The sequence below is a fragment of the Muntiacus reevesi genome, chromosome 20 (genome assembly GCF_963930625.1).
Source record: "Muntiacus reevesi chromosome 20, mMunRee1.1, whole genome shotgun sequence".
In the NCBI taxonomy this organism is placed as follows: domain Eukaryota; kingdom Metazoa; phylum Chordata; class Mammalia; order Artiodactyla; family Cervidae; genus Muntiacus; species Muntiacus reevesi.
The window spans coordinates 14,627,279-14,652,166 of record NC_089268.1 but is presented as its reverse complement, the minus strand read 5'-3'; the positions used below and the strand labels follow the sequence as shown (position 1 = coordinate 14,652,166).

At 38.6% G+C, this 24,888-nt stretch overlaps 2 protein-coding genes across 2 annotated transcripts in view; both read right to left on the bottom strand.

The window, feature by feature from the left end:
• The window catches only part of DNAH8 (dynein axonemal heavy chain 8), a 315,169-nt gene that overhangs the window by 109,715 nt on the left and 180,566 nt on the right, over positions 1 to 24,888 (bottom strand). The window contains exons 59-70 of the mRNA XM_065912223.1: positions 23,588 to 23,741; positions 20,518 to 20,682; positions 18,627 to 18,853; positions 15,271 to 15,389; positions 13,237 to 13,340; positions 12,033 to 12,209; positions 10,034 to 10,201; positions 8,733 to 8,948; positions 4,805 to 4,942; positions 3,050 to 3,177; positions 2,118 to 2,289; positions 15 to 170 (exon numbers count right to left, since the gene is read on the bottom strand). Coding sequence (XP_065768295.1) covers positions 15 to 170; positions 2,118 to 2,289; positions 3,050 to 3,177; positions 4,805 to 4,942; positions 8,733 to 8,948; positions 10,034 to 10,201; positions 12,033 to 12,209; positions 13,237 to 13,340; positions 15,271 to 15,389; positions 18,627 to 18,853; positions 20,518 to 20,682; positions 23,588 to 23,741 — 1,924 coding nt within the window. The remainder of the gene's footprint in view (positions 1 to 14; positions 171 to 2,117; positions 2,290 to 3,049; positions 3,178 to 4,804; positions 4,943 to 8,732; positions 8,949 to 10,033; positions 10,202 to 12,032; positions 12,210 to 13,236; positions 13,341 to 15,270; positions 15,390 to 18,626; positions 18,854 to 20,517; positions 20,683 to 23,587; positions 23,742 to 24,888) is intronic.
• LOC136151806 (small ribosomal subunit protein uS11-like) lies at positions 3,850 to 4,371 on the bottom strand. Its single transcript, XM_065913230.1, has one exon. The coding sequence runs from the start codon at positions 4,369 to 4,371 to the stop codon at positions 3,850 to 3,852; it is 522 nt and encodes a 173-aa protein (XP_065769302.1).

The window sequence follows — 24,888 nt, the reverse complement described above, 5'->3', positions numbered from 1 at the left end:
CAAATGGTACATACCTGCAAGTCGTTTTCTTTCTCCTTTGATTTAATCCACGTTTTGCCTTGAGTCTGTGGGTCTATGAGGAGTGGGTATCTGGTGGCCTTTGTCACAATGATGCCATTCTGAATTGAGAGGTCATCTCCTGGTAAGCCCTGCAGCCCCCACTCTCCAATCTGCATAACAGGAAATGGATGTGGCCACGCAAAGCTTTTGTTAGTAATTAACAATGCCCTTGGACTGCAAGGAGATCCAACCAGTCCATCCTAAAGGAGATCAGTCCTGAATGTTTACTGGAAGGACTGATGCTGAAGCTGAAACTCCAATACTTTGGCCACCTGATTCGAAGAACTGACACATTGGAAAAGACCCTGATGCTGGGAGGGATTGGGGGCAGGAGGAGAAGGGGACGACAGAGGATGAGATGGCTGGATGGCATCACCAACTCAATGAACATGAGTTTGCATAAACTCTGGGAGCTGGTGATGGACAGGGAGGCCTGGCGTGCTGTGACTCATGGGGTCGCAAAGAGTTGGACACAACTAAGCAACTGAACTGAACTGAACTGAAAAATGCCACAAAAATTTTAAAATTTGGACTTTATTTTTCAGATTAGGACTATGCAACATTCATGTAAAAAAACTCAAATTTACAAATGTGAACCAAATAACACTAAGTTAAACAAATTTATCATCTAATAAATCCTTTTCCTAATAACCGGAGACTGGGTGGGATCTAGATGGGCTGGAGTTAGCAGAGACAATGAATATTCTGAGAAGTCAAGAGTAGGCAAGCCCTAAGGGTTCAGCCTCTGAAATTTCCCCTTCCTGCTCTCTGGTTCTGCTCACATGGGGGAAGGGGCACTGCACAGCTGGAGGCAGAGAAATTAGGGGACAAGAAATATTACATTGGCAGGAACTCATCAATGACTTTTCTAAATATTCCTTTCAAAATCAAGAAGGCTCTGTGCTCAGTCACTCTGTCATGTCCAACTCTTTATGACCCCATGAACTGTAGCCTGTCAGGCTCCGCTGTCCATGGAATTTTCCATGCAAAAATACTGGAGTTGGTTGCCACTTCCTACTCCAGGGGATATTCCGATCCAGGGACAGAGCCTGCAACTTCTGCATTGGCAGGTGGACTCTTTACCACTGTGCCACCTGGGAAGCCTGACTCCACATGGTCAATAAAATCACCCAAGATGCAGAGAAGCCTCCACCTTCGTTAAATTATCTTAGCTCCTCCGAAGGCCATAATCAGTGTGTTTCCAATACATTATCTAGTCCCTGTAGGGACCAGCTGAACACTGTTTGAATTGGAAAAGATAACTTTTTGACTTTTAAATAGAGATAACTTGAAATTAATAGCTTGGCTTCCCTAAGGAAACTGCAACTGGGGAGCATATTTACAAATCAAAAATCACCTTGTGAATACAAATTGCTTGGAAAGCATTTAATACTGCAAGAAGTCTTGTAAGATAGACTGAAAATTGACAATGGCATCAAATTTCTAGCAAGAAAGGTTAGTCTAGCAGTGCACGCTATCACTCAGTGATGCCAGAATGTGCTATTGTGTTACACTGTTAAACATTTAAAAAGATAATAATCAAAAGAAAGTTAATAATACCAATACTTACAGCCTAGCCAATGTCTACCTCTTCCTAGAATGTTTGTAAGAGAATGAGATTCAATAAGAGTGGTGTAAATAATGGAGGGTTAAAAGAGCTCAATATTAGCAAGCCTGTAGCTCAAAAATTATCTTATCACTCAAAGCAGTGCAATTGAAGACATGGGTTTGAAACCTGGGTTGGGAAGATCCTCTGGAGAAGGAAATGGCAACCCCCTCCAGTATTCTTGCCTGGAGAATCCCATGGACAAAGGAACCTGATGGGCCACAGTCCATGGAGTCACAAAGAGTTGGACCTGACTGAGAGACCAATTTGAAAGCAAGATTTCTTAAAATGCAAAAGAACTTTTGTACCACAAAGAAAAAAATTTTTGTCATGCTTCAGTATTTTGAAAATGATCTTTCCAATTAAATGCAAAAAGAGTAAGTCAGGCATACCTTGATTTCTTGTGAATAAAATGAAGTTAAACTAATGATATAAGGAAAGTAACACTTACTGTTGGAGGATCCACCAACATTGAAATAAGATTCAGGTTTTCAGTGAAAGGAATCTTCCGTGCTTTCAACTCCATCTCCCATTGCTCTTTCAGTAAATAGTTCCTAAATATCTGATTGAAAGGACCAAGGTAGGACAGGAATCCAGTGCATAGCAGAATATCACCTACAAGCCTGTTAAGAAACAATAAAGTGAATCACCAACACGTTTCAAACTCTCCCAGTAAGGAATCTGAAAGGCCATCGGGCAGTTTTGTTATTAGGTGAAGTTCTTCTCTGCTCCTTGCTTAACACTTGGCAACAAGACATGGAGAGGATAAAGGAGCCTAAAGGCCCCAAACAGGGTAAGAGTGGCCTCATTTCAGGTAAGTCCAGGAGCAAGAAAGAGGCTCCTTCCTGAAGCCTAGAGGTCCTGAAGCTTGACTTGCAGATGAGGAAGAAACATGTCCTGGTCCTATTCATATTCAGTCTCGATTAAACCACTACTTCTTTGTCATCTTCTTTCTTTTTTCTTTTGCCATTCTCCTAATCCCCTCTCATTCCCTCTCCTTCAGTTTTCAGAAGACACCAGCCCAAGATGCCCTTCCATCTAGAACAAATTGTCAGTCTACACTTTGAAAAACCTTGAGGTGAAAGGTGTAGAACTGGAACCAGTGTCTAGATTGTTCTGGCAAATCCAGATGATATCAGAAGCACTCCTATACAAAAACTGAGTTAAAAAACGTTTCACCAAGTTTTCTTCTCTCCATTTTAGAGTCTGGGACTCAAGCTCTAAGCACTTTCTTAGATGGTGGGATCCCAGCATGTGGACATGGAAATGGAGGAGAAAAGCACTTCAAGGAATCTGACTTTATGCTCCCCCATGTCACAAGAGGTGGCCTTTGGGGTGATGACAAAGAAGGAGAGCAATTATAACAAAGACCAAAGTTGATACCTATTAATCTGAGCTCTGAACTCTTTGCTTTGCTGAGTCCATCGGACTTTTTCTCCACTCAGTCCATCAATGAGGGTGGAAGCTGCCTGCATCTTTTTCCGGCACATGTCAGCATCATTAAGCAAATCCTACATTCATAAAAGGAGAATGTCTCAGAGAACTTTTTAAACTGCTTAATCAAACATCCATTATATTGACATGTAAAAATACCTGGAGGAATTTCTCAATGTGCAAAATAAATATAATCTAAAAATACACTGTCAGTAAAATTTTATGTATTAAATTCTTATAGTTCATTCATAATACAGTTATTCCACCTTACAAAATTTCAAAAGGAGTCATTTTGAAAGGGAGAATCCAAATTACATAGCTTAAGTAGGATTTCTATTAAATATTTTCAAAACAATAAATATACCTTTTAAAGTCCTGGATTTAATAATGACTCTGAGTTCTTTGCAGTTTATAAAGGAATTTTTTTTCTCCAGAAAAAAATCTACGCAACACTAGTATGCTGCAGCCAGCTTGTATCAGCTCAAAGGAGTCAACTGTTAGCATTTTTCAGAAAATTTGTGAGCTGGCATTAAACACAGCCACTATTAAAAACTAAATTATATAAACTTACAATTAAGCCCATTATATTAAAGGTAATGAATAATCAAAATTCATCAATTTCTAATTGTTGACCGTATTTTTGTATTATCTATACTCCTGGGTTAAGTTCATCGCATCTGCATTGGCAATAGTGTATAATGGCATGCTCATCTTCTCTCTCACCTGCCTCATCCTGTCACACTGACAGCTTAGACCTGACCCTGGGGGAGGCACCTAGACCTCAGAAATAAGCAAACACTGCTAATCAAAGCTTTCTTCTCCCCTTGGCCCCTGCCCCCCCAAGTTGATCCTTTCCTGCAGGTGCTGTCAGAGGGGACAGGGTGACTCCACCCACTTCTGATCCCTGAGCGGGTGAGGGCTCTGAGCACTGACTGGGCCCCTGGTCCAGGAGTCTTGGTCCTATTTCCTCCTGTGGCCCGGAGTTTGATGTGGAGAGCAATGATGCCCAGCCCCTTGCATCTCTGGGCTACATCCTGGGCAGCCAACATGGCAGCATATGGAGAGGACTCATCTCGGTCAGCCTTCACCTTCATCCCATCAATTACATGGCAGATCGTTTCCTTGCCAGAAAGATCAGTGTCACGGACAAAAGCCTTGTTGAAGGATGCAATGATGTGGCACACACCAAATACATTTTCTCCTTCAGCCTCCTGAGGGCCAAAGTTGATGACCTGCTCTTCCTTCTTTTCTTTCCCTTTGCGAGGTGCCATTTATGCTCATCTTTTCCAGATTCCACCACCAGAAAGAGAGCCAAGCTGACTGTTGAATGTTTACCACATCACCACTGCTACAACCTGCACCATGACGTCTTATTAGGATCCCCATTTGACAGTAAAGTTAGTAAGTCAGTCACTTCCAACTGCACAATTCATAAGTGTCTAATGTGGAGCCAGTGTTTTGACTCCAAAGTCAGTACTCCTGTGTATCACATCACAGCTTCTTCTTATAGAAAGCAATTAGTAAAAACAGAAAAAAAAAATGTAGACTGTTGAAGGTCCAAAAAAATGTAGACATGGCCAGTGAGAAAGGGCATTCAGGTCAGTAGTTTTTCATTGTAAACATATGCCTGATCCCTAAATACAACACATACTTAGGTACCATTTCAGTATGTCATATTAGCAATTTCTGTATATTTAATCTCACCATTTTTTCATTCATTGCTGCATCAAATTTGGCTTGCACTTTATCCAGCTCAGCTTGTTTCTCATCCAGCAGTGCCTGGGCCTTGCCCAGTTCAGCGTTGGCAACTGCCAAGCGGCCCTCCTGCTTGGCTAGGTTAGCCTTAAAAGGAAGAAGATGCGATCGGTGTAGAGGGGTGCTGTGAAACTTTCATGCTTGTAATTGGTAAATAATAACATAAGTGACTATATAATTTTTGGTATATTTGGAAATTGTTTATTTCATTGTCTTCAGCTGGGGAAGCAGAGAAATGTCATTGAAGTTCCTTTTTTTCCTTTTAATTATTAATGTTCAATATGGAAAACACAGAAATGTATGAGAAGGCGAAAAATAATCACTCATGATTTTACACAGAAGAGAGTCTATGAGTACTGTGTTAACAAATGGATAACTACCATTTTGATTTTTTTTCACTTAGAGTAGTATAATCATTTCCTTACATCATTAAACACTGCCTTTATGAACATTAGCTACATGGCTGCGTGATATCCCATGATTTGTATATATTGTAATTTCCTTAACTTCTGTGAACTTATATACATTTCTTCCCCCTCCCCCCATTTTAAACTGTTATAAATGCTATTAAGTATGCAAACGTTTAGTATTGTTTTGGGGGTAAGAATTTTTGAAGTGAAATAAATGGCTGTAATGAAAAAACAGTAGCTTTTCATCTTTCTCTCAGTCCTACGGCATGATAATTACTTGTTTCTTATAAATTTCAAGGAATTAATCAGTAAAGTAATATAGCTCTAGAGCTTTCTGGGGTAGAAGTTCCTTGATAACTTTCTCATTTTCTTTCTCAATACTTGTGGTTTTGAAATTCGCTCTTTTTCTCAGGAAATTTTCATTTCACTTAGATTTTCTAATGTATTTACAAATAACTGTAAATTTTGCCTCAATTATTTAAATCTACAATCTGTAATTATATGGATTTATGCATTATAGGCATTATTTTTGTGTATTTTCTTGCTGATTAGTTTTTGTATTTATTTATTTACCTATTTATTTGGTAGCGTTGGGTCTTAGTTGCGGCACGCAGGCTTAGCTGCCGTGCAGCAAGTGGGATCTTAGTTGCCTGATGAGGGGTGGAATCCACATTCCCTGCATTGGAAGGCAGAGTCTTAACTACTGGATCACCAGAGAAGTCCCTGGTTAGTTTTTCATACATATCATATATATACAGCTGTTGTTCAGTCGCTAAGTCGTGTCTGACTCTTTGCGACCCCGAGGACTGCAGCATGCCAGGTTTCCCTGTCCTTCCCTACCTCCCGGAGCTTGCTCAAACTCATGTCCATTGAGTCAGTAATGCCATCCAACCATTTCATCCTCTGTTATCCCCTTCTCCTCCGGCCCTGAATCTTTCCCAGCATTGGGATCTTTTCTAATGAGTTGGCTGTTATATGTATGTGTATATCACAAAGCACCAATTCTTTAATTTTGCTACTTTTTTTTCTGATTTTTAACCTTATTTTTATTAACTCTTTCTACTTTTAATAATCTCTGTGTGTGTGTATACATGTGTTTGTGCACACACACACACACACACACACATATATATATATATATCCTACTGTTTAGTTCTTTGGTTCACTTAAGGGTTAAGAAGGTAGCATTTTGGCCACCTCACAAAGTTTGACAGAAAACAACAAAATTCTATAAAGCAATTATCCTTCAACAAAAAATAAATAAATTTTAAAAGCTTTCATAACTAGATTTTTGTCATCATTTTCTAAACAGAATTGACTGGCTTTTTTTTTTTAAGTGTTTTAATTTTATTGCTTATAGTCAGAGAATGTTTCAGCAATTTTTGTCTTTGGGGATTGAATCAAAGTTTTCTTTTGGGACTGAGTATCATCAATTTTTGTAAATATTTCCTGGACACTAGAAATAATTTCATATACTTCATTCATATTGAAGAAAGTCCAATGTAGTTATTCAAGCTTAAAAATAACATATTATAAAATCTCTATATAATTACTAATTTATGCCTACTCAGGACTGGCTACATAAGAGCACAAAATGAAACTGTAGAGCTCCTTGTTTAAAAATTATTAAGGACTTTAAGAGGGTGATAGCAGAGCATTAAGCCAAGCACGGTCCTTTCTAAAGTTGGCCTTCTGCCTACCAGACCTGTCGTGGATTGATAGTATATGCCATAATCTCAAATTATAGGAATTAAAAAAAAAACTCCACAAAAACTATTAATGGACTTTTGCTTATGTAATTTGATGTTATTTTATTTATTTCATAAAGCATTATTACAATTAATTCTCACTGTGGATCATAATTTTTACCCATAAAAATAACTGCTTTTATAAGTGCTTTATTTTTTTCTTGAATTCTACACTTACAGTAATATTTCTTCCTTGGTATCTGTTAGTTTGAGTGTATTTGCTATATTTGCTCATCATTTCTCTTTGTTAAAACTCTTATTTTTATTTTATTTTCTATTTTTCTTCAAGTTACCTCTGCGCACAATTTAAAGAGTCAGCCATTTCTATAAGGCTTATTATGAAAACAGCAATCCCTGGCCACTTGCTCAGCACTTTCAATTCCAGAGAACAACCACTTCCAACACTTCTAGCTTTATGGGACGGGCTGGGGGCGGGGAGTGGGGGGTATTATGTGTCTGGGTGGTATATTTGGTTAATCTTTTGCACTCCTGAAAATGCATTTTTGTTCTCTCAGACATAAAGGACAATCTGGCCCAGTATAGATGGTATGTGTGCAAGAGAGAGAGAGTGAGATAGAATGTGTTTATCCCTTAAGACTTAAATTGCATCCTTAAGAATATCTTTTGGGGACTTCCCTGGTGGCCTGGTAATAAAGACTTTGACTTCCAATGCAGTGGGTGTGGGTTTAAATCCCACAGAGCAAGGATTCCACATGCCTTGGGGCTGAAAAACCAAGACAGAAAACAGAAGCAATTCTGAAACAAATTCAATAAAGACTATAAAAATGGTCCACATCAAAAAAAAAAAAAGAATGTCTTTTTGTTCCCTCATACATTGAGGATAAGGAAATGGCAACCCACTCCAGTATTCTTGCCTGGAGAATTCCATGGACAGAGGAGCCTGGCAGGCTACAGTACACGGGGTCACAAAGAGTCGGACCTGACTGAGCAACTGTCACTCACTTGCTCACACTGAGGGCAGTTTGGTCAGACACTGAATTCTTAGAGGCCAGTAATTTCCTCTGCATATGCTTTTCTGTTACTTTCTGGTATTTAGGGTTGTGGCAAGACTTTGATGTCCTGATTTCTCTTCTTTTGTAAGCCATCTTTTAAATTTTGTTTCTTAGGTGTCTATAAGCTTCTCTTCCTGTCTTTGAAATTTAAAATATTTCTAGGTGCTGATCTTAATTTTCATAAATTTTGTTTGGAATACAGCAATCACATTCAATCTCCAAACCTAATCACCAAACTTAAAGATATGGCCAAATTTCTTTCATGATAGCTCAGTCATGTCTGACTCTGCAACCCCATGGATTTACAGTCCATGGAATTCTCCAGGCCAGAATACTGGAGCGGGTAGCCTTTCCCTTCTCAGAAGATCTTCCTGACCCAGGAATCGAACTGGGGTCTCCTGCATTGCAGGTGGATTCTTTACCAGCTGAGCTACCAGGGAAGCTTCAATTATTATTCCTAATAAATTCATGCCTTGTTTAAGTTAACAAGTTGATTTTGGTTTCCTGTCTGTGAAGCTAAGAAGCATGCAACAATTATAAAAAAGAATGAGAGGCTGTGACAGGGCATACAGAGAAAAAGAAAAATCTGGTAATGGAGAAACCTACCTTTATTAGTCTAAATTATGCTTTGCTTTTTAATGGCAGTGATGCTGATGACTGATTTTATTAAACACTGATTTACTGGGAGAAGGAGGGAAATTTTTACCTTCAGAGGCAACACTTCTCTGTTGACACCATAAAATGTTGCCATAGCAAGTGTCCAAGACAGCAGACCAGCCACATTCCCACAGACTTTTTTGGCACTTTCAAAAGTGTAATCATCCATGTTAAAATACGGCTGCAGTAACTCAACAGTCTCTTCATTTATTGTGTCCTTGGGGAACTGCTGAAGACTCCACAGGAATCCTGTTGCACTCATCAACTGGAAAATAGTATTACTGCCTGTAAGCTCTGGAAGAAAATACGTACTTTCTTTCTGAGTTAGTATATACTTCTAAATTGAATTTTTTTCAAAGAAGTAATAATTGATTGGCTCTAAACATACAAATCAAGACTATGGCAGTAGTCAACCTAAAGCTGTAAATTGCAAGTTGTCTTCCCGTTTCCATGGAGAAGAGCAAAGAAGAAAAGCAATGTAAGTTTCCCATCTCGTGAGTGCGTCTAAATGCCACCAACCACACAAGCCCCTTTTCAGAGACTGTTGGGTTGACATCAAGGTTGTGCTAATACTTCCTTCACTGAGTAATATGCATTTAAGTGCATATTATGTTTTTTTTTTTAATTGGACTGTAGTTGCTTTACAATGCTGTTAGTTTCTGCTGTAAGCAAAGTGATTCAGCCACACATATACACACATCCCCTCTTCCTTGGATTTCTTCCCATTTAGGTAATCACAGATACTGAACAGAGTTCCCTGTGCCACACAGTACATTCTCGCTAGCTATCTATTTTATACGTATATTATGTTTTTGTGTGTGGGGGACAATAATATTCTATGGTCCGGATGTACCATTGTTTATTTAATCACTCACATACTGAAAGGCATCTTGGTTGCTTCCACGTTTTGGAAATTATGAATAAAGCTGCTATAAAAACCCCTGTGAGCAGGCTTTCGTGTAGATAAAAGTTTTCAGCTCATCTGGGTAAATACTGAGGAACATGATTGCTAAATTGAATGGTAACAGTATATTTACTTTTGTACCATGGCTTCTTTTTCAACAGCTTTATTTAGGTATAAATTACAATAAAATTTCCCCCTTAAAAAAAAAAGACTGTGCCAATACTAGGTATGGGTTCTGGGCAGATTTTTATAAAAAGAGGGCATTCAGCTTTAAAATCTTACATTTTTAAAGAGGCATTACATTTTGAGAGATGCAATTCAAGATAAGTTCTTCAGTATACAACTATCAATTATTTGTCTGCCAGTGTGTCTGGTCTATATTGAGTGTCCTGGGATGCAGACACCTGGTACACCTCAAAGGACCTATAGAGATAGATTTTACTTACTTTTAATGACTCGCCCCATGATGGCTTGCAGCAAGGTTTTTCTGGATCCATAGTGACAGGGTCAATTTTCTTTTGAAATAGTAACAGAACACAGTCCATGATTCTCATAATAAGATGAGGGGGCTTTGCAAGTTTCCTGACTGTAGCAATATCATTTGGCTTGATAGTCTGGGGATAGGGATCAGAATATTTTTTGCTGAGTAGTATTCCTAATCATATGGAAATCTCATACTTTTAAAAAATTAAAATGAAAAATTAAAAAACATATTTTCTTCCCAATTCCTGACATTTACATCAAGGGTCTGCATTCCAAGATTCTTACATAATGGATCTTTCATGGTTAAGTTAGGATTTCTGTTTCTTTGTTTGCATTTCCCCCAAAAGTTCTCAATGAATTGGTTTAGAATATTACTATCATTCATTGGCCATCACCCCAGACCTCCATTAGCAACAACTGTCATTAATGTTTACCATTTAGATAATTTCATCTTCAAAGCATACAGTCTATATTACATATGAGTATTATAAGAGGGGCAAGGCCCTGAATATCAGAAACCTCACCTTCAGTTTTCATTTTGAAGGTTGCCCTGTCCATGGAAAGGAAAGAATTTGAAGGAGACATTGTAAAATATGACTCATAAAAATATTTTTGAAAGTTTCTATCTGTGAGCTGAGTTAGAAATAGGACATCTCCTGACATTCAAGTCAAGAAGGACTGGGACATCATATGATCCATAAAAACTAAGGCTTATTAGGCTCAGTGATCACCCTCTGTGTTATCACAGGACCCACAAAAGAAGTGAAGGTGGAAAGTGTGTCCAGGTCATTGTCACAATTTTATTAAATGAGGATCCTAAATCTATTAATGCATTTAACAGTCACAGGCATTCTCCCATATAAAATAAGAGCAAAACCCAAACAGCGCTGTCCTCAGAATCTTCCAAAGAGAGGGAAACACAACTACCCTAAATTATGACTATCTGCCATGACAGAAGTCTAGGAGTGACAGGAAAACAAAGGAGGTTCAGGACTTCCTGGAAGGGGTGACATCTGAGCTTGGTCTTGCAGATTGACTCTTACTAGTTAGTGAAAGTTAGGAAAAGTAGAAAGTGTTCCTGGCAGAGACTGAGAGACCCATTTAAAAGTGAGGTGAAGTGAAGAAGTGAAGTCGCTCAGTCGTGTCCGACTCTTTGCGACCCCATGGACTGTAGCCTACCAGGATCCTCAGTCCATGGGATTTTCCAGGCAAGAAGACTATAATTACTGCAGAAGCATTTAGGTGTTTCTGTATGGCTGGATCATGTTGTGTGCAGGGAGAAAATAAGATAAAGTCGAAGGGGCAGACAGGAGTCAGGTATCACAGCAGTAGCACTAATATTTATTGAGTACCTCCTATGTGCCCAGTGAACTATTCATTACTTTTTAATGCATACATTGATTCTTCAAAGATCAAGGAAGAATTAGAATCTTGATAGAGACCCAAGAGAGTTAAGTAAATTTTACTTGACACTATCTATCATATGATCACGAGAGGCAAATGGAGATCTGCTTGCCTCTGAAGCTGTCACTTCTTGCTTCACAGCCCTGGATACCTATCTTGGGACTTTAAGAGAAGTGGGAACTGTAACAGGATTTTTTTTAAATGTTAAAAAGCACACGACATACCCTAGTCAGGATGCTGAAGGAAGTGAGAAGGCTGCCTGTACAATCTGAATCCCTTAGGCTACAGTTTAAGCCAATAATCACTAGCATTATTCCTCAGTTCTCATGGAAAGATGCTTTGTGGAATGAAAGCAAGTTATGGAAAGTAAAGACTTAAAAAAATAAACTTAGGAAATGTAATCAGCAGAAATATTTGCTTCAAGACTCAAAGATTACAAATCACATTAAGAACTCAATTCCGTTTTCTGATTACAAAAATCCCATAGCGAAATTTTAGGTAACAAAACATGGCACCAGCTAGGACTTGTGTTGGGAGGGATAACAATGCACTGCTCACGTTCAGGGCTGCTTCTGCTTCTTCCAGCGCAGGTCTCGCTGCCTCGAGCTTGGTCTCAGCTACTACTTTTTCACTATCAATTTCATCCACAATTTTTTGGGCTTTGTCTTTCACTTCCTGCACTTCATTTTTCACTTTGGCTGAAGCCTGAGCACTGACTGTGACTTCTGCTAATACCTGTTACAGAAAGGAAACGTGAGGGTCGACAGAAATCTTTTCAGCATAATTTACAGATTTGAGTATATAACATAAAACAAGAAAGAGAGAAAATTCATCCCCCATCTACGTTGTCTCTATTCTAAGATGTATTAAAGTAACTCCTCTGAGCAGTTTTGCAGGCTTTGTTTCCTAAGCTTCTCTCAGTCATGAACTGCATTAATAAATATTTTAAACTTTCAGAAAAATGATATTTATACTCTATGTTATTTCTAGAAAATTAAAACTATTCAATGTCAGTGCCACGGAATAAGGTCAGAAACCATATGAAACCTCATGTAATAACAAAAAAAAAAGTAGCTAATGTTTGTTGACTGCCTACCATGTATCAGTGTGCTAAGGGTCTACATTATGTCATATGCTAAGTGCCTCTCCTGTGCCCTGATATTTCAGTAACTGGCTAAAGGTCGAGATTTAAGTATCTATTCTTAACTGACTCTGTGAGTGGAAGGTGAAAGCAGCCTGAGACTGGGGGAGCAGCAGGAGGTATAGAAGTAACACGTATATATCTCCATCATGCTGGGAGGAGCATTTTAAAAAAAGACTCAATCAACTCTTCTTTTTATTCTTTTCCTTCCTTAAAACAAACTTCAGGTCAAACTTTGGCTACCCCAGAAACCTAGAGTCTGCAGAGGCCTTAAAGAGAAGATCTAACATAATTTATTGTCAAGAAGAAATTTCCTATACAGATGACAGAAAACGAGAGAGAACCACAGAAGGAAAAAACAGTCTTAGACCAAGTAGATGATATACTAGTTTAGGTATGTTTTGGTATAAATTAAGCAAAAATATCTAATGGTCTTTGAAAATGTGGCTATTGTTGTTTAGTCGCTAAGTCGTATCCGACTCTTTTGCGACCCCCACGTAGGCTGTATCTCACTGGAAATAATCTGTAGGTTTATATTCTATTTACTTTTTAATAACATTTCTAAACAATGCTTTTTTTTAAATAGGAAAGATATCCTTCACAGCGTAAATGCCAACTCACTTCATCTGCTTTTACAGAAGCCACTGCCAACTCCTTCTCCTTTACTGCAAGATCCTGAGAGAGTTTTGCAACAGATTCACTTGCCTCCATCAGCTTATCGAGACCTTTACAAACACACACACAGACACTTTCACTGAGTATATGATCATCCCCTCATCAAATACTTATTCATTATTTACTACTTATAAGGAACCATGTGCTGCGTGCATGCTGTCTCTTCAGTCATGTCCAACTCTTTGCAACCCCATGGACTGTAGCCCACCAGGTTTCTCTGTTCATGGGATTTTCCAGGCAAGAATACTGGAGTGGTTTGCCATGCCCTCCTCCAGGGGGTCTTCCCGACCCAGGGATCGAACCCGTATCTCCTGTGTCTCTTGTACTGGCAGGCGGGTCCTTTACCACTAGAGAAGCCACCCAGGAAACCCCAAGGGCCACCTGAGAAGCCCTAAGGCACCATAATATGTACTATAACAAACACAAAATAACTATGGACAAGATGTCTTAAAATACACATATTTTAGAAGCAGTAATACTGACCATATTTCTAACGCTTTCGGTTCAGCAGGAAATGAAGAAAATAGGTCTGTTTGAAGAATATCATCTCGTTACATTTAAGGGAAAGTCATATTGCTATAACAAGTAAAATGAATTTAGCCAGGAAACTTATTTGACAAATGTATGCTCTCCTTGGCTTTGCAAATAGTTTGTAACTATCATTTTTTGCCTTTGAATCATATTGCAACTGAGACAGCAAATGAGACATAATATATTAACATTTTTTGTGGTTCTCTGCTATAAAAATGAAAATAACTGCTAAAACTTCTGCAACTGCTTCTGAGACTCTCAGTGCTCTAGATAAAAATAACTGGTTAACTGAAAATCTCACTAGGCACTAGATAGAGGTGTGTTGGTAAACATTTAGAGTCTGGGCCTGGAGTGAGGGCATTCATTTGGATGGTTCCAGTTTCCACAGTGTAGATAATCCCACCTAGTCTGATTTCAAGCTACCAAGAGGTTCTCAGTAACACACTGTTATATAATATTTCTACCACAAAGATAGAATAGAAATAATAGTGTTCCCCAAGAACATTAATAATAATAAAATAAAGTAAAAATAACTAAGAAGTAGTGAGTTTTGAGTATTGATTACCCTCACTAACATAATTAATTTAATTGTAGGTTTATTAAGTTTTTTAAAAGGCTATAGTTATCAACCAGATCATAATATTCCTAATTTAACCCTGAGTTCTCATGAGTCAGTGTAGGTAGCTTCAGTACACCACTGACTCTACAGCATCATATAAAAAACCTGCAGGAAAGCCGTGAGAAAGCCAACAGAAGCAAGTTTCTCTTACAGGGCACCTACCATCACTATAACTTCACAGACCTTTCTGCTTCGTGACCACGTTCTCTGTAGAAGTGAAAATATAGCACTAAGGCATTTCAGGATTATTTGGGCCAAATGCTTTCTGGACATAAAATCTGTTTCCACTGAAACACTTTTCCTACTTACACTACATCTACTGAACCCTTAGAAAACCACCGCTCACGTAAAATCTCTTTGTGTTTTCATCTCTTTGCTTTTGTTTCCGTTTCGTCTTTTCCTTTGTCAGAAATCTGAGAAGCAGTAACATGGCAAAGTTTACACAAATTGAGGGAAATGGCAATGAAACCATAAGTTGAAATTGTGGTCAGTCCCCAAGAGCTGGCTTCTCCCCATCTGCTCAACAACCACGGTGACTTACTACCTGACAGGATGGACCCAAAGCTGGAAGAGCTGGAAGAAATGGTTCCAGAAGAAAAACAGGCCACCTCTGTTTACATTCTTTCTGCCCAGACTTTCTTAACAGGTCAAAAGACCCATAAAGGTATCCCTCAAAATAATCTACTACCAGCAATGTTTCAATATTGATTATAAATCGATATTTCAATATGAAAAATAAATATTTCACTTTCAAACAACAATATCCACCAAACAAAATATTGGGATCTCTTTCAGACAAGCCCTAAAAGATCAGATTCTGTTCCGCTTACCAATATTCATACGTTCAGCTTGTTCATTAATATATTTCACCTTTTCAGTGTAAATGTTTTTATAACCATTTATAAATGAGAGGTAAGATTTGGGAGTCACGTGTGCTCTTCGGCGGTATCTGAAAGTAGAACAGAAAAAAAAACACCTTCAGGGGAGGCAGCAAGAATACTATATCTTTAATTGACTCTGACTTGACCCTTATCTCCATTCTGGACTTCTGTTTCCTATTCTGGAAAACTAAGAAAAGAATCATTGTCCTACACCTCCTAGGATTTTGTGAAGTTCAAAAAATAAAATAGCATATGTAAACACACTTTGTAAATTTTAGTGCTCTATACAGATATTAGGGTTAAGTGGTTGAAATGAACTTGTGCCAAGATCTGTTTTCATTCGCCAGCTATTTGCTACACACCTCTTCCCCACTAGAAACCCAGATGAGTGGGCTTACAAAGGTGAAAGCCAATCTCTCCCCTGAATTGCTGGATTATTCTTGAAATCAAGGCAACTCACTACGGTTTCAGTATAATAATTATATTTGACAATAGAAATAAGTAAAAGAAAAAATTTTTATACAGGAGAAACTCAAGTCAAAGAAGAGATCTTCACATACTATAAATTTATATTTTTATATTACATTAAGTTTATTTTATATTAAACTTTTACTTTAGGAGTTTTGAACATTAAAAAGCATTTTTAAGGACTCTGGCATATATGTGACTATCAGTAAAACATTATATAAATATTTTTTAAAGATTTTTTTTATGCAGGCTATTTTTAAAGGCTTTTATTTGATTTTTTACAACTCTGCTTCTGTTTTTGGCCGCGAGGCATATGAGATCTTTATTAGCTACCTGATCAGAGATTGAACCAGCACCTCCTCCGCTGGAAGGCAAAATTTTAACCACTGGACTTCCAGGGAAGTCCCATATTATATATACATATTGCATTCAGAATAAACTTCTATAATAAGAGGATATGAAAACTTTGAAAAATACACCAAATTTTCAAAAATAAAGACGTAAGTTTTTGTAGCTGCACAACGGTTAAAACTTCCCTTCACAAGTTGGCAGCAGTAGGGGTGGAGTTCAAGTTAAGCAGAAAGAAAATCTTCCCAACAAAGAAAATTAACATATACAGATTTACCAAGAGAATCTGGGAGGTTATCTATAACTATTTAAGAGGATGGCCCATGTACAGTTTTAAGTAAAGAAAACGACACAGGATAAACAAATTTTTGTGAGACAGGATCCCGTGCCCCTGGAAAATCAATTGTTACCCAGACTCTCCATCTGGTCCCATCACTTCATGGCAAATAGATGGGGAAATGATGGAAACAGTGACAGACTTAATTTTCTTGGGCTCCAAAATCACTGCAGATGGTGACTGCAGCCAAGAAATTAAAAGACGCTTGCTCCTTGAAAGAAAAGTTATGACCAACCTAGACAGCATATTAAAAGGCAGAGACATTACTTTGACGACAAAGGTCTGTCTACTCAAAGCTATGGTTTTTCCAGTAGTCATGTATGGATATGAGAGTTGGACTATAAAGAAAGCTGGGGGCTGAAGAATTGATGCTTTTGAACTGTGGTGTTGAAAAAAACTCTTGAAAGTCCCTTGGACTGCAAAGAGATCCAACCAGTCATATCTGAAAGGAAATCAGTCCTGAATACTCATTGGAAAGATTGATGCTGAAGTTGAAGCTCCAATACATTGGCCACCTGATACAAAGAGCTGATTCATTTGAAAAGACCCTGATGCTGGGAAAGATTGAAGGTAGGAAGAGAAGGGGATGACAGAGGATGAGATGGTTGGATGGCATCACCAACTCAACGGACATGAGTTTGAGTAAGCTCTGGGAGTTGGTGATAGGGAAACCTGGTGTGCGTTCATGGGGCTGCAAAGAGTCAGACAAAACTGAGCGACTGAAGAGTCTCCAAGTAGAAAAACAGGCCTAATCTTTCTGGGAGATACGGCACCCCCTGAAGCTCATCCATGAACCCTAAGGAAGAAGTCCTCTGTTATAGAAACCATGTTGGCCCACCTTTATTTATAGCAATCATACACAGTGACTATCATGCTTTGGAAAAAACTTGCTGTATTCTTGAACCAAGCATCATACCAGTTATTCGTAGTTTTTAAAGTTCCCTAGATGATTGTAATATGAAATTGCTGATGTGTAGCTAATACCTTGCATCTTTCCACATACTTTTCAATATATAATTATGTAGCTCAAAACCCAAAACTCTGGTGGGGGTTATTTGGGTCAACCATGACTGCCCCATTGTGATGGAACATAAAACTGAAGTTGACTGTTTAGGGCCACACTATAATAATTCTTTTTTGCTGAACTTCATGTTTACTATCGTCATTTATTAAAAAAAAAAAAAAAAAAACCTACAAAACATCAAAACAAGGCAAAGTCCATGTAATGAAGTTACATTATCTTGATTTGTAGAGACAAGGACAGAGAGGCTACCGATTCAAAGGGATCTCCCTAAACAAGTAAGATATGCACCTGAGTCTGAGTGACACCAATTGTTTCTGATGCTTGAGCTGTACTTGTGATTCTCTATGTGTGGTCCCCAGACCAGCAGCATTAGCATTGCTTTGAAACATACGAGAAAGGCAAATTCTCCACTCCAATCTCAAGCCAACTAAATCATAATCTTTGGAACTGGGGTCCAGCAATCTGTTTTAACAAACCCTTTATGTGATTCCTAGGTGCAGTAAAGACTGAGAAACACTACTGTACTCCTCATTTCAAAGGTCAGTAGCCTACTTCTGAAGACCCAGTTTAGCATGTGGTAAGAGGAATTAAAATGTGGTACACCAGCTTTCACATCATTAACACCATTTCTGATTTTAGGGACTGGCCTCTTCTACCATCAGTTAAACTTTAGTTTCATAATTATTTGTCATGAAAACATGGGCAAGATTAAGTGATGCATATATATGAACCCTTAGCGTAAGGCAATAACGAAACTTTCGGACAGCGGACTTCTTCAATCAAATAAATAATGAACTTGAATAAGAAACGAATTTTACAGAGTTTATAATGAATTATTTTAAGTCGTTTCCAAAAAATAAATTAAGCAAGTGAAATAAAATAATTCATTAAGCATCTGCTACTTTGAAGCCTGGAGGGAAAGGACACTAGTTAAGTTTTAAATCTCAATTATTTGTCATCATTTCAATACACAATCAATAGAAAATCAAAGCAAGGGGAAAATCTAAGTGCAGCTGGGATTTCAAGCTCAATTACTATGATGAGTGTCTTATTGAATGTTACATTTTACTCTTCTTTGAAGTGAACCTTGTGTTTCTGTAGCTATCAGGCTTATGTATCATCACTTACCTTTGGAAATAACTTTCACAGCTCTCTGAAACCATGTCATGAAAGAGGCCCATTGTTTCCACAACTTGTCTTTTGGTGTCACTAGAGCAGACAATACTATAGCCTGAAACGAAATAGGAGGCCACAGCAACCAGCGCTTCCTTAGGCCAGCGACTGAACCAGTCCATGGTGCAGCCTGATATCAAGCCAGGAAATTTCAAAGAGCGGGCACGGAACTTCTCACCAACCTAGCGACAGAAATGTCAAAAAGCATTATAAATAAAGAAACCATTATCTATATAAAAAAAAAAATACAGAGGGATTATAAGTCAGGCAGAAAGGCCTTTTTAAATTCTGAGCCAATAGCCTGATACAACAAGATTTTTTTAGAAATCTTCTTGAACTGAATGAATATGTAAATTAAGTGTCCAGGTGCAAGGAGGTAATAGTTCCACACTCTTTCCTATCCTAAGACTTCATCTGCTCAAATCTAAGAGCTACCATGTAAGAAGAAATTGACATCTTCTTTATCCATGTGCTACAAATATACAATGGAATATCACTCAGTATGAAAAGGAATGAATTTGAGTCAGCTGTAGTAAAATGTTATACAGAGTGAAGTATGTCAGAAAGAGAAAAACAAATATTGTATATTAACACACATATAAGGAACCTAGAAAAATAGTACTGATGAACCTATTTATAAGGAAGAAATAGAGATGCAGACATAGAGAACAGACCTGTGGACACAGTGAGAGAAGGGGAGAGTAGGACGCATTGAGAAAGTAGCGGTGACATATACACACTATCACGTAAAAAAGAGATTAGCAGTGGGAAGCTTCTATATGATACAGGGAGCCCAGCCTGGCATTCTGTGACATCCTAGACGGGTGGGACGGGAGGTGGGTGGGAGGCTCAAGAGGGATTCTTAAGCAAAAAAAAAAAAAAAAAAAAGGCAACAAAATTTGATACTTAAAATTTTAAAGAAAAGTTTTAACAATCTGACATTAACGATCTGTTCCAATAAAGGAAAAATGGATGAAAAAAAAAGGAAACTGACAAATCACATTTCTAGAGAGAGATGACCAGGACAATGAAAGGCTTGGAACCAGGGCAAGTGAGATCTGCAGAAGGGATGGGAAGTGTTTGGTCTAAAAAAGAAATGACTTAGGGAGTCTGAAGAAACTTTCCCGAATATCCGAAGAGCTGAATGCAGGAGAGGGATTGGGTTCACTTTACAGGACAAACAGAATCACAGGTGAAGAGTCAGAGACAAAATTCCACTGTTTGTAAAGAAGACCTTTCTGGCTATTAGACTACCTAAAAATTAAGCAAGATGCCCTATAAGTTAGTGAGACATCTCCCCCACCCCCAAGAGCAGAAGTGCCCAACAGAATTTTCTATGATGATGGAAAGGATCTACATGTGTGCTTTCCATAGTAACCCCTAGCCACATGTAGCTATTGAGTACTTGAAATGAAGCCAGTGGGACTGAGAAATTGGATTTTCATTTTTACTTCATTTTGACTGATCAAAAATCAAATGGCCACACATGGCTAATGGTTATAGTACTGGATAGCACAGTAAGTGAGAGACATTCAAACCTACATCAGGGACATTCTAGATGGTATGACTATATTGGAGGTAGAGCTAGACAAGACAACATCACCAAATCCCTTAAAATCAAATAATTTCTATCTCTAGGCAATCAAAGTGGTAGGATATGCAATAACTGCTAATGAGTACACTCAATTTTCACTCTCTAGTATGATTTTGGCCAGTGGAGATTGGTGGTAGTAAAGAAGTAACAAGTGTTCATTTCTGAGCAAATCATCTCATCAGAGAAGGCGAACTAAGTGCATTCAAGGAAGTAGCTCCTCCTACGTAGAGATAACTGAAGTGAAAAACTCACTGGGGAAAAGCAGAGAACAACATGCAAGTTCTTCCTCGATCTGGAAATGAAGTACTCATATAGGTTGTCGAAGGTGGGAGGATGGCGAGGAAGCTCCCTTTTCATGACCGATATCAGTCCTTGGGTGATTTCATCCATCTCGTCCCGTGCAAACAAATTGGAGATCTTTGAGAAATAGGCAAGAAAGGGTTCAGTGTGTTGAGAGGTCCCCACAGCCAAAGCACTGCCGAAGTCTGGTCCTCCCCCATTTCCCCCCACCCCCACCACTACATGTCATTTTTCTTCACATTTTTTCCTGCATCTCTACAGTCAAATTCCTAGTTTGCCAGAAATTACAAGAGTGCAACTTTTTAAACTTAGCAGCTTAATCAGGAGCAAACTAAGTTTCCTTTTGCTCAAATAGCTATTACCAAAAAGCCATCTTGTTTACCATTCCAATCACCACTTTAAATGTGCAGTGATGCCTTCCATTCTGATTCACAGTCAGTCTCAACTGTGGTTCCAAAATAGTTAACTAGAGCATGCATCAGTAAGCATCCATACACATTACTGTGAAGGGAAGAGTCCATACGCAAGGTGCACTTGCAGAGCTGCCCCTTGCCTGGCATCTGAGAACTGGGCTTTTGGAAGGAATCCTCCACTACTAATCGATAAGGCTGTTCCACTGTACCTAGACTGTTTATAAAAACATTGGGATATATGGTGAACATCTGCTTTCCTTCTGGGAGTCTGGAATTTTGGCAGTTGTGGCTAGGCAGACAACAACTACATGACTAGCCCCTAAGAAAATCTTGAATTCTGAGTCTCAAATGAGCTTCCTTGAACAGAAAGAGCACACATGTTTCTGCACTTCACTTTGTGTTTCATCACTTTCACTTCACACCAAATACACATTTTGTATGGACCCTTTAGTGAGAACATATTAATAGGAAGCATGTATATGGATTTCCCCAGACTCCTCTGGATGTGACTTTTTCTTTACTGATCCAGCCGAAAATCCTTACTGTGCTGCTGCAATAAATCTTAGCCATAAGCTCAACTATATTCTGAGTCCTGTGCATCCTTCTAATAAAGTACCAATCATGTGGGTGGTCAAAGAAGTGATGATAAAAATTGTGTCAGCAGTGGTGACATTCAGCTCAGTTCAGTCGCTCAGTCATGTCCAACTCTTTGCAACCCCATACACAACAGCATGCCAGGCCTCTCTGTCCATCACCAACTCCCAGAGTTTACTCAAACTCATGTCCATTGAGTCGGTGATGCCATCCAGCCATCTCATCCTCTGTCATCCCCTTCTCCTCCTGCCCCCAATCCCTCCCAGCATCAGGGTCTTTTCCATTGAGTCAACTCCTCACATGAGGTGGCCAAAGTACTGGAGTTTCAGGTTCAGCATCAGTCCTTCCAGTGAACACCCTGGACTGATGTCCTTTAAGATTGACTGGTTGGATCTCCTTGCAGTCCAAGAGACTCTCAAGAGTCTTCTCCAACACCACAGTTCAAAAGCATCCATTCTTTGGCACTCAGTGGTGACACACACATCTACTTACAGTTAGGGTAACTTTTTCAACCAGTCTATACTCCTGATATTTAGATAGATAAATGATACATAGATAGAAAAACTTTGCTTCTCCTAAAATAAATTACAGGATCAAGCTAAAGATTTAAGAGACAAATAAGGAACCATATTTAAAATGGAAGAAAACATATAAAATATCTAGAGATGAGCAGCATTAATTTCACAGGCATGGACATGGACAACAGACTGGTTCCAAACAGGACAAGGAGTACGTCAAGGCTGTATATTGTCACCCTGCTTATTTAACTTATATGCAGAGTACATCATGAGAAACGCTGGGCTGGAAGAAGCACAAGCTGGAATCAAGATTGCTGGGAGAAATATAAATAACCTCAGATATGCAGATGATACCACCCTTATGGCAGAAAGTGAAGAGGAACTAAAAAGCCTCTTGATGAAAGTGAAAGAGGAGAGTGAAAAAGTTGGCTTAAAGCTCAACATTCAGAAAACTAAGATCATCGCATCCGGTCCCATCACTTCATGGGAAATAGATGGGGAAACAGTGGAAACAGTGTCAGACTTTATTTTGGGGGGCTCCAAAATCACTACAGATGGTGACTACAGTCACGAAATTAAAAGACACTTACTCCTTGGAAGGAAAGTTATGACCAACCTAGATAGCATATTAAAAAGCAGAGACATACTTTGCCAACAAAGGTCCATCTAGTCAAGGCTATGGTTTTTCCAGTGGTCATGTATGGATGTGAGAGTTGGACTGTGAAGAAAGCTGAGCGCCAAAAAGTTGATGCTTTTGAACTGTGGTGTTGGAGAAGACTCTTGAGAGTCCCTTGGACTGCAAGGAGATCCAACAAGTCCATCCTAAAGGAGATCAGTTCTGGCTGTTCACTGGAAGGACTGATGCTGAACCTGAAACTCCAGTACTTTGGCCACCTCATGTGAGGAGTTGACTCAATGGAAAAGACCCTGATGCTGGGAGGGATTGGGGGCAGGAGGAGAAGGGGATGACAGAGGATGAGATGGCTGGATGGCATCACCGACTCAATGGACATGAGTTTGAGTAAACTCTGGGAGTTGATGATGGACAGGGTGGCCTGGCGTGCTGCGATTCATGGGGTCGCAAAGAGTCGGACATGACTGAGTGACTGAACTGAACGGAACTGAAGTGAATTTTACAGAAACTTCAAAAAAGAAATCTATTGAACCTCATGTGTTAATCATTTCTAAAATGAAAAATGTGTGCGAAATGGCTTCACTTCTTTTTTTAATCATTATTCTTTATTTATGTGGCTGTGCCAGGTCTTAGCTGCAGTCATTCAGGATCTGTGCTGCAACATGCAAACTCCAGTTGTAGCATGTGGTACCTACTTCCCTGACTAGGGATTGATCCTGGGCGCCCTGCGTTGGGAGTTCGGAGTCTTAGCCACTGGACCTCCAGGGAAGTCCCTAAATACCTCGCTTCTGAAAGATTGCTGCTTTCTCTATTCAGATTTACATTTTTAAAATATAACTTCTTTCTCTACTTTGGAGACATACCTCCCCTGAAGATAGCAGGTTGTTGAGATATTCTAGAAATGCCTCATCTTTTATTTCATTGTCAGTAAAGATAAAAGTGATGCCTTTGCCATCAGCACCAGCAACTTTATACAAGGCTTTTAAATCATCTGTGAGATTACTCACATTATAAGACCTAAGAAGAGAAGGAGCAGAAAGTTTAAAATGAAAATATAGTCATCATTTATCTCAAAACACAATATAACCCATGATAATTACAGCATAATCTGCACCTGCTCCAATAGATTCTAAGTTAATAGTGCCTGCTAGAAAACACAGAGCTAAACAGCTGTACATTACCACTCTAAATAAATAGGTTTTATTTAGCTTGAGAAGTTAGTGGGGAATTTACCAGAAGTGACTCAGAAAGAATAATTGGGAACAAGGAAAAAACTTTTATTCCCTACAATCCAACAGTCCTCAGCCAACAGATATTTTTTGCCCAAGTGAATATATATTGAATATTTAAAACTAATCAGAGCACTTGTCTCATGCATCCAACCTGGACAAGGGATGGGATGGGGAGGGAGGTGGGAGGGGGGTTCAGGGTGGGGAACACATGTAAATCCATGGCTGATTCATGTCAATGTATGGCAAAAACCACCACAATATTGTAAAGTAATTAGCCTCCAACTAATAAAAATAAATGAAAATTTTTTTAAAAAAGATTAAAAAAACTGAAAAAAAATAAAACTAATCAGATATTTGGATGAGCTTAGATTGGTAAAAAGGTATAGATAAATTATAAATAAAATTAGTGATAAATTATACATAATGGTAATTTGCACACCGCACTAAGCAACTGGATTCAGAGATGCATTATGCAATGTGATATAAATCATAGAAATGTTATAATTATGTGGTCACAGATTCTGAAGAGAGATGAGCTTGGTCTCTGTTTTTCTTGTTTATCCTGTTTTCTACTAAACGCATGTGCTACCAGAAGTCATGTGATGTGTAAAAACAAAGCAGACATTTTCTTAAGTGCGGCTTGTAAATCCTCATAGGTAGATGCCAGTGAAAGGGATTATAAAGAAGTTCTTATTTGAAGGAGGTTTCACAGTGCAAGTAATAAGGAGTTCTGTGTAATTCATAGGGTCTAATGGAAAGACTACAGGCTTTAAAACCAGGAAGACCAGAGTTCAAATCCCTGCCCTGCAGTTTTATAAAAGTCCCTTCATGTTTTACAGCTTGTTTCCTCATCTGCAAAATAAGATAATTACCAACCTGTAAAGGTTGTTATGGGCATTTGAGATGATGTAGCTTAACTACACTTAAATGTA